This window comes from Halyomorpha halys, unplaced genomic scaffold (genome assembly GCF_000696795.3).
Source record: "Halyomorpha halys isolate HHAL.00 unplaced genomic scaffold, Hhal_1.1 Scaffold1251.1, whole genome shotgun sequence".
NCBI classification, from domain to species: Eukaryota; Metazoa; Arthropoda; class Insecta; order Hemiptera; family Pentatomidae; genus Halyomorpha; species Halyomorpha halys.
The window spans coordinates 30,885-42,150 of NW_027109339.1; the positions used below are offsets into that span (position 1 = coordinate 30,885).

Here is an 11,266-nt window from a genome sequence, read left to right on the forward strand (position 1 = left end):
TTTTTATTGTTTAAATAAATTAATTAGTATCTAGATTAAGTTTCAACACTCTTCATTATTTCTTTAATAGTCCAACGTTTCGGTCTATGCGGGCATCCTCAAGAACAATCTAAAATATAAATTTATACCTCGCATTCAGTCATTTAAAAACTTTCTTTCGGCTATTCGGCTATTTTGTCACAATTTCAATAATTTTTAAAACTTTTAACTATAGATCAACTTAAAACCACCCTTTCTTATCAACACACTATTTTTTGAAATGTCATGCTATTTCAAGTAAAAGGGTCTAATGTTTTCTTTACTATTGTAGAAAGTATGTAAATAAGCTGACAAACTGTTTTACGGCTCATATTATTCCGTTGATGTAACTCACACTTATCTTTAACAGATAAGACTGATTGATGGATTGGCATTTGGTTTACAGATGAGAACCTGGATCGTGTGCTCCAGCATTTGCCTCATGGTGATGGCCTGCCAGGCGGATCCGCTGCCCGCGGACGCAATGGCCAGGCCCGCGCGCCCCAAGTCCTTCGCCTCTCCAGACGACCTCAGGACATATCTCAACCAGCTCGGACAGTACTACGCGGTTGCTGGTCGCCCAAGGTAAATCTTCATAAAATAAAATTTTATTAATTTGTATAACTATCTTACTTTTACCTTTTATACTTAAAAAAAAAATTGTACTCCCTCAAGGTTAAAAATTAAGAACTAAAAACAAAATGATTGTTTATCTATATGGTAGATATGTAGACATATTTATCTACATATCTACCATCTTTTTAAAAAGAAGCATATCTACAAATGCATACAATCAATTAGTTCCATTTCTGGTCAATCATAAAAAAAAAAAAGTCACTTAATAAGTAAGTTTATTAAAGTATCATTTTTAAAAATTATTAATTATCAGTCAGTATAATTGAGGAAAAATATTCTTAGGACTTCATTAAACCTGCATTGTAAAAAAAAAAATTTTGGATTGTAAAAATGTTTATTAATTACACTGTAATAATATTCTTTCCGATGTTTCAAATCCGTTGATCTTTAGGCATTTACTCTTAAAATAGTTACTAAGTGTTATTCATTAACTATTTATCGTTTTCATGTATACAATTTATAAAATTTATAATGAATTGATTTTCTTTTTAAAAAATAGCCAAAAAAGTTTGCCTTATACTTTTTTTCATTGACAATTTTTTATTCTTATTATCATTATATATACTTTTTTCTTCGTTTTTCTGGGTTTTTTCTTTCCTTATGTTTTTGAATTTATATCTTTAAATTATTAAATACAATGGTCTATGAAGTTCAATGGTCACTCTTTTAAAAACAAAGTTATTCAATTTATATTTCGAAATTTTAAAAAGGGGAATACTTTCTCGGAAATTTTTTTTTTCAAGACCGGTCGATAGAGGATTATAAATTCACTAATCGTAGTTTGAAGAATCTTCTTTTGTATTACTTATAAAAATCCTTTCAGAAGCTGATGAAAAAAAATTGGCTTCATAACAGTAATTTCTTTCTTTTACCCAACTATTCCCTCTGAAAACTATAGGTCGTGTGTTTACCTGTAGTTGGATAAACAGAGGATCACTAAATTAAATAATAACAGAGCTTAATTAAGATGTAAATTATAACTTACTAATTATATTATGTAGTAGAGATGAAGGTACGGGAAACTTTAGACAAACTAAACTTTTAAACTAGAAAAAACAAAAGTTAGCAAACTAGTAGTCACAACAAGAAGGAACGAATTTCGAATAATATAATCAAATATTTAAGTTTTATGAATTTAAATAAAATTTTAATGAAAATTACTCCAACGCGAAAAAAAATGGGTTATTATTGTAGAATTAAAAGATAAAGATTTTAGTATTTATTTCAGCTATTTGTTTAATTTGCTCTTTGGATGTGAAGTATTTTTATGACATTTGGACTCATTTTCTTCAGGATTTTATGTAGAATAAAAAAAGAGCTTACTTCTAGATACTGCTAAAAAGTGAAAACCACTCAGTATACATCTTGAGAATCAGTGATGAGTTAGTTGACATTCACGAGGATATCTGGGTATTGTTTGATTTATTAGTGTGGTTGATAGATTATTCCTTTGAATAATTACATAAATTATGTTTAAGACCAAAATGTCCATCCAGTTTCTTATTGGCAAAAAGGAGCATATGTCACTTCTCAGTGGCATTTTTAATTTTTTTTTTTGCAAATGATTATAGGTAATAAAAGAATAACTCTTAATAAAAAACAAAAATTAATTCAAAGCTCATTAATTAATTCAGATTTAATAAATTCTTATGAAAAAAAATTGTTAAGCAATTTAAACATAAGGTGTGTATAAAATGTTTTAGTCGAACATGTGTGATGTGATCAGCTCTATTTCAACCTTATTACTTCTGTACTTTAAATAGTGCGTTCGAGATGTATAGGAATAAAAAAAAAAATACATGAACGCTTAAATTTATTAAGTAATTTATTAACTAAATTAGTGATAGAAGTTCATTAGAATAAGGGCTAATTTATAATATTGTTCATTATTTAAGATTTCATCACAACCTTTATAATGTATCAATCCTTTTCCAAAAAAATCATTTATTTTTACTACTCGGATGAAAATCGCATTACATTTTCAAATATTAATATATATTTCAATATTTCAAACAATAAAATTGTTTAATTTAATTAATAAGATAGCTTGTCGTTCTTTCTTTCTGATTTTTATCAATTTTTCTAATATTTTTGGTTCCATATAACTATTTTCATTGAAAGATTTATTTTCTCTTATTTCATTAAGAAGTCCTACTATCTCCATTAGTATTCTGATATAAATAAATAATATTGAATTCTAGGATCAAAATACATATTCTAAATTAATCAAATATTTTGAAAATTAGGAAATGAAAATAAATTGTTATGCACGGTTCAATTGATCTTGACCGTCATGTTTTCTGGCATTCATCCTTTACAAAGTCATCTAATTCCGCCGCCCATCATACATCGCCTATCTCTATCAATTCAAATTCTCTATTAATTCCCTGAACGCCGGTTCCCGGTCTTCAGAATTATATACAAAGGCCCACTGTAGCTTTTGACTGTATCTTCCTTATCAGATCCTCTTCCCTATCGAATTAAATTCTTATTTTTATCCGTCGGTCCAGTACCCCGTACAACCTTCCACCTTCTACAAGTCCCGTTTCTCAACTATTTCCTCCTATCCTATGAAATTGAAAATGATTGAAAATGATCCTATGAAAGTAATGATGATGTTACTTTTTTTAAATCACACAGAAAAACTGTCGTATGAATTCAGAAGATATTTATGCTTTTAATTTGTATTTCTTTCTGAAATAATTTACTTATTATTATACTTATTAAGTTATTAATATCATAAGTTTATTTTATAATTTTTAAATAACTAAAGGTTACTTTATTATTTTTCTATGATATATTAATTATTTTGTTCTTTTTTTTGCTACTCTAAGGTTCTAAAATCCATCTACTATTTTTATAAATTGATTGGAGAAAATAGTCGGGGGGTGCGGTCAGCAAGGAAACAACATAAATAAACAAAAAATATTTATTTATGCCAACGTTTCGATCTGATTTTCAGGTCTTCATCAGGGCTATAAAAACAAAAAGACAACCACCATCATTTAGAGAGAACAAATTTTTTTTTGTTTCTTTGCTGACTGCACCCCCCGACCATCTGCTCCAATCAGTAATCTACGGTCAACTATATACACCTCCTTACTATTTTTATAATATTCTTCTAAAGGGGATATCTCCAAGGATAAAGATAAGGAATTTATTATTATTAAAATATGCTAGTTAGTTAATACAGATTACATTCATCTTAACTTTTTATAACCAAATAAAATGTTAATTAGAAAGCAAAATAGGTGAATGAGTTTGTTGTCGTTAACCAAAAATGTGAAAAACTAAATTGTTTGTTCTGTGCCTGCATTACTTAAATAGCACATGACTTGACTTCGACCATAAATATTATAACTGTATGTACTTTGTCAAAACAAAAGTAGATTTAAAACGCCATAAATCATTAAGATAATGAACTTTATTTATTATGACAGGTAGTGAGCTGAGAAATCCCACAATATGACGCGGGTTATATGCAATCAACAGTTAAGCCAAGACTCCGAAGCACCCGGTATTCAAACACTAAGTAATAAATTGTTTGTGAATACCATACGGCCATTTATCTTTTAGAAATTATACAATAACTCTTGTTCACGACCTGGATTGTATTAGTGCTGGCATCCATCTTCCGCTGCTCCTATTCACAACCATGATAGCAGTTTCTCAGGGATTTAGGTCAGTCTTGGTAACTGCGGTATTGTTATTGTTTAACAAAATGAAAATTTTTGTTCTATTTCAAGCTTCCTACAAAATTTTATTTTAAAAAGAAAAACAACTTCGCATTACTAAACATAACCCTGACAATTATAAAAAATTAACATGACAGATCGCTTGAAGAAATGATCAAAATAAAGTAATATTAAGGAAAGATTCAATATAGAAAGATATCATTGAGACTTGGAGGGTTTTTATTTACTTAATAGGATAGATTGGGAGAAGATATTTGAGAAAAAAGTTAAACAGAAATAAAATATTTATGTTAACCCCAACGTCCAATATTAGAGTAACATGGCCTTCCACTAAAGGCACTAAGGTGCCTAATTACATACCTACATTACAACTCTAAGATAGAGTTGTAATGTATAAACCTAAACTGTTATAGATAAAAATTAAACACATTAAAATAATACGGTTAACTTATTTCCAACAATTGTAAACGTATAATAAACAATAGTAATATTTTATCTTAAGTCGTAACAGATAAGATGCACCACCATTTAGAGGGAAGTCGTGTCAAGGTTCTTGTGTTAGATGTTAAATAGTTTTAACTCCAATTGAAGGTGTGAGGTAATCTATACCAGAAGGCCTTGACGATGCGTGTCCATAGAGGTTACGTAGCTAGGAGATAAACATATTGGATGTTTAACGAGTACAAATTTTTTTTTTTATAAAGTTTTGATAAAAACTTCTTCTCAACAAATAAAATAAAGGATTGTATAAAAGGACCCAAATACTGTCAGTTTAAATGACAGTAAAAGTATAAATGAACTAATTAATTAAGCAGTTATCAAATTAATCGTTACTTTGTCATAAAATCATCCACAATGACCTTAATGTTCCATATGTTGCCGATTTGATAAGAACCACAGTCCTTACATGATAAATGCCCTAATCACACCAAAACACGTGTTTCTAGCCCTGCTTCTTTCAGCTGAAAAGAAAATGGCCTTGAGACCTTCAAATCTAGAAATCTTATTGGAGTTCTATCAGTGGATCGATTTTCCATAAGTCTATGTGTAAATATAACTGAAACCACGTTTAAATTATTATATTTATTAAATAAATAAACAAAAAAAAAAATTGAAGCTTCATCATATCTATTGTTCAACCGATGGGATGCGGAGAAACTATGAAAGTAGGAATTGTACCAGATCAGAAGTGAAGGATTTTAATGCATATTAAGATTTTATTTATATCTATATATAATCAGCATAAATGATAAGGAGGGTTAGTTTTAAATGAATGTCAAATTCTACTATAGATATATTTATATAATGTTCGATTTTAAAATTATTAAATAAAAAAACAAGTTGTTTAAATATTAGCTTTTCTATATATAAAAAAAGTTTATTGAATTCTATATCGACACAAAGTTACTAACAGGAAAACGATAAGAGAGTTCTAGAGTTTTAAAATTAGAATGAGAATTTAACTCTTTATCGTGACCATGAACAAGTCTCTCGCTATTTATCAACTCCAGCGAATTTTAAATAAACCAGATTGTTCATGCAGATGATAATATCAAGCAGACACATGATAAAGATGACAGTAAATAATAATATTATCAAAATTAATCCTCAACAAGTATGTAAAGCGTGAAAAAGAAAAATTAATGAAACAAATTATCAGAAATATATTTTTTGCCATCTTATTAATTTGTTTTTCTTTTTATTTATTTTTTAAAATATTTGTATGACTTTATTTTTTTCAATTTTTATTTAAATATGTATATAAACAATTATTGTCTCTTTTTTAAAATTATTTTTTGTTCATTAGTTTTTAAATCTTTTTCACTTATATTATTGGAAGTTAGTCACCCAATGATTTATGAGATGACTGGTTTTGTTAAATCTGTTAACTTTTTCTTTTATTTCACATATTTTGTTAAATATTGCTTAATTTTTTCTCTTATATTAATTATCTTATCTTAAATTATTTTAGTTATATTTTATGATTTTCTATAAACTCATTTTTATTTTAAATATTTTCTGTTATACTCTAAGGCTCTAATGCCTCTTCTCGAAGCTTGTAATATTATTGTAAATGGAGTAGTCTCAGAATAAATAAAGAATATTCCTTTTATTATTATTAGATTGTTTAAAGGTATATATGTAATTAATGTAATAAATGGAGGAGAAAATTTTTCCAAGGGATGGAAATGGGATTGATATTTTTAAGCCAAAAAACGATTCATACTTTATTTTTAGGATTTCAAATTATTGAACTTGAGTAGGTAATTTGATTAAAAAATATTTATATTTTAATGTAACATAGGATAGGTGCACTAGTTATCGACAGATCAGCCTTTGTTTTTGAATATTAATAATTAGTGCCAACAACCGTTTCAAAATTAGTTGTAAGTTTACCTTATAACTGGCGCTCATTTATTTTTATATAATATTTATTTAATTCCAATATTTATTTAATAATATTATTAATGAGTATTAATAATATTTATTTAATTCGGTTGTTAGTCGATATAATATTAATTGATATATTATTAATTGATGATTATTTTCGATAATTTAAATTTCGCCGTAAGCAAAATTAATAATTGTTTAAATAAATAAATTTAAGAAGACAAATATTGCTGTGATAAATTATAATAGTAAATTCTTAAATTAATGTGAAGAATTGACAAAATAGGGTATTAGTGGACTGAAATTAATGACCTGGGCAGAATAGCCTGCATAAAGTGTTTTAAAATTTATATGGTTCTTAAATTGCATTAAGATTGTCCCTGAGGATGGCCTAATTGGCCGAAACGGCGTTCTTATAAAGAAATATAAATTGTTTTAAGACTAAAATTATATAACATTTATTTATTTAATAAACAATAATAACCAGTCTCAAGAAAGTGTAAAGATTATTTATAAAAAAATTAATAAAGTATATTAATTAGAGATTTGCTTTATTTATATAGGGTTATTCCCTAAAAACAAATACTGCATAATTAAAAAAATAATATTAGAGAAATTCAGGTCAGCTATTAAGAAAAACTAGTGTTGCATCAACGATTATTATCTGTTAAATAAATAAACGGCACAAACTACGCTGATTGGACTAAGTTAAAAAATAAACAAAGGAACTAATGAATAAATTGTGAGATAAAAGGAAAACGGCAGAATTGAGAATGGACTTAATGGACTTTATCGATGTTCTATTGACTGTGTTAATTCGCCGTTGAAAAGATAATTGAAGAATCATTCAGATCCTAAAACAGAAGGTGTATTAATTAGAGAGAGGAGGGCGTTTAATGGAAAAAGATTTAATTGAAAGCAATTTGGACGAATTTAAGAGATGAGAAAATGTTTAATTCACTCAAGGTCCGTGCAATTTGCGAAGGGCTCATATAGCCGGAGAACTCTTCCATCATGGCAGTGCTCGGGGGAACACTTCTCTTGCCAGCTGTCTGTCCGAATTTGATACGCTTGTACCATCTCCTCTTCTTCTCCTTTTAATTCTTTTCATCAGCAGTCTTTGTTTGTGTCTCTACTTATTTATAAATACGTCTACAAAGGACATTCTTCTATTTACATTCACTTACAGATTTATAGTAATAGTACAAGAATAGAAGAAAAAGTCACTTATTTCACTCGAATTTTTTATTAGTTTAATGAAAAGTGCGTATAATTACTAGTTAAAATTGAAGAATTGAAGAGCCTTTTCTTTACAAAAAAAATAATTTTTCGTTTCGAGCTCTATAGAGAGAGAGAGAGAGAGAGAAATACTTTATTTATTTATTTATGCTGCCTAAATACATCAGGTTGCTATCTCACACAGCATACTTATCAATCCGTAATCGGACATATATACATTACACATACATGGTATAATCATAAAAAAAAAGAGATACAATAATAGGATATAATAAACATTTTTTTTCACCCCTACAGTTTCCTTTTACAATCCATTTCGATCTGTACAACAAATACAAATGTTTCATTCATTCCTATTTTTTTTTCTCATTTCTGCTCCTCCAATTTCACCCTTTCACAATTATTCAATTCACCCGATCAACAAATTCACCCTCCTAGATCCTCTTCAGTGACCCGCTAAACAAATTCAATATTAGACGGTAATGTGAGATCAGACCATCATTCATAGTCACAGCAGTTGATCAGTCTACCAAGAACAAACAAATAGATACATTTTACGAGAATAAGACTAACAATAGTACCTTAAATAATATTAGAACTACCAATAGTACCTTTTAGAGAACCTTATAGAACATAATTTAAAGTAGAGTAAATTTACTAAAATATGAGCGCTAACAGAGCTCTTTACGTTCAATAGTTTCTGAGATACAGTTTTTTTAATTAAATTAACATAATGTGAATTTATTTTAAATAATATCATAAAAACTACTACTCCTACACAGATATAAGTTATAAACTATATTATAGTCCATTTAACTAGCTTCAATTTGAGTGATGGTAGTCATCTGTACGTCTAATGGTTCCTGATATATAGTTTTCCATAATCTAAACGTTTTGTCCTAACAACCAGAAATAATCACCTTAGTTTATTTTGGAAAATGTTATGAAAACTCCTACGAAGATAAACATCATAAACTACTTTATAGGACATTAAACTAGCTTTAATTTGAGTGCTAATAGACATCTGTACGTCTCATGATCCCAGATATAAAAATTTCCCACAAGAAATGTTAATATAATTGAAAAATTATATCTCGGGGACTATTCAACGTAAACAGCTCTATTAGGGCTCATATTTTAGTAAATTTACTATACTTTAAATAATGTTTTATAAGGAGTCTTGTGTTGCAGTAGTTTTAATGATATAGAGTTCTCAAAGAAAAATCATTTTTTTTTTAACATTTTGAAACAACCATCATTTTGTATTCCCCCTAACTATGCTTGTCAGATTTATCAATGTTGACTAGTAATTATGCGTAGTTTTCATTAAAGTAATTAAAAATTGGGGTGAAATACCTTTTTTTTCCACCAGGCTCTTGTACTATCAGAGGAAGTATTGAAATCTTGAAAAATTTCGAATTTGAGATTTAACAAAATAATCTTTCCCCTAAGTCCAAATGACCAAGTTTCGCAAACTTTTTTGGGTGACGACTATATCATTTTCGAGACAATCGATTTTGATCGATATCAACGTACAATTAAATAGTATTTAACTTATAGTAGGTTTTATCCTCATTGAAATAGTCTGGTAGGGCTTAAACGTTAATATAAAAAAAATTTAAAAAGTACCTAAAGTATCTTTAGAAAAAAAAGCACTTAAATCATTGATAAATAGAAAATATTAAAGAATTAAAGGAGGAAAAATAGAAACATCCGATTCGGAAAAAAAGGGCCGAGAACACCCGAACTTTCCCGATTGCATTGCAGCTTTGTTAAACTGTTGTAATTTTGGCTGAAACTAAACTTATATTCGTTATTCCCACCTTAAGAAACAGCAAAATTAGAATTTTTATAGCAATAGAAGAAAAAAAATTTTTTTGTTCATAATTTTCGCTGTACCTGGACTTAATATTTATTTTTTCGGAAAATCATAAAAATAGCGACCATTTCAACAAGAGCGCACCAATTGAAAACTTAAGGACGTATGTGGTAAATGAATGTTATGTGATTTTGAACAAAACCATTTTTTTTTTTTTTTTTTGTAAAAAATGGTCTCTATCAACTGAAATTCCTACGAAATTCCAGATATTGAACACTATACAATATTATTTCAAGTTCTTAGAGTTCTTTAATATTGAAACCTGGGTTAAAGTGCACTTTTTTATTGTTCTAAGGAGACTTGGTTTTACAGAATAAGGTCTACTTTCCATTTCATTTCTGATGATGGTGGTACATACAAGGCTAGATGATTGAAATATGAAATTGTATTTATATAGGAATCATATAAAATATTAAGCTACTGATTTCACACTAAGATAAATATGTTTAACTTAAAAAAAAAATGTTATACAAGTTTTGAACCGATGTCCTTTGAACCAACCAATAATACCATGATGAAATCCGTGAGGTAGTATGTTGTGTTTTCATGACAAGACAATCCGTGCAGTGGTTTGAGGTTTGGGGTTAGGACACCTGTGTGTGTCGTAGTTAGTTGAGGTCATGTGTTTGAGCGTTGCTTATCCAACACCAACTAGTCACTAGTGACTAATCCAATTTTATTGATCAATAAAACTAAAATTCCGATAAAGATTTTATTTTAATTTATTTAATTTTATTGCACAATTTAATTATCATTCAAAGGAGGATCTAGAATGTTCTTGGATGTGTATAGGTTTAGAAAGGTTTTTGAAAACAATCATTAAAACTTGAATAAGCCGTATCATTGCTAATACTGGTCCGATTTAAACATCTTTTTTTGCTATGTATAGAATTTAATTGGCTATCAAATGCCTCTATGCAATTGAGAAGATGAGAACGTATTTGCAATTTTATGAACCCCATCGAATATTCATCCGATTAAAACACTCCTCGCTCAAGGGTGGTACGAAACATGAAAACATGAGTACTAAGCTATATCTCTGCTAATACTGATTATGAGAATTTTGCAAAATTATTATTCAACACATTATAAAGTATTTATATTAGCGGTATTAACTTTTTAAAATGTCATAAGGGTAGGATTCTCTCGTACTCGATAGGTCTGAAATGTAATATCACTGCTCTCTTCTGAGGTATAAATCAAATAAATGGTAAACCAGCGGATGAGTCGAAGTTCAAAGCTTTCACATCTTATATATTTTTTTTTATTTTAATACTTTTTTACATAAATATAGTATTACTCATCAAAAATGAATGTCATTCACTTTCTGATGAGTCACATACTTTCTGTAAAAATTTTAATATACGTAATTCTTTAAATTAAATTAAATTATTTAATTAAATAAAAA

The 11,266-nt window shown here is 28.1% G+C and overlaps 1 protein-coding gene across 1 annotated transcript in view; it reads left to right on the forward strand.

Moving 5' to 3' along the window:
- Window positions 1-424: 424 nt before the first annotated feature.
- Window positions 425-11,266, forward strand: part of LOC106688990 (pro-neuropeptide Y) — a 41,440-nt gene continuing 30,598 nt past the window's right edge. The window contains exon 1 of the mRNA XM_014433721.3: window positions 425-603. Within this exon, the coding sequence (XP_014289207.2) occupies window positions 425-603 (179 nt within the window). The remainder of the gene's footprint in view (window positions 604-11,266) is intronic.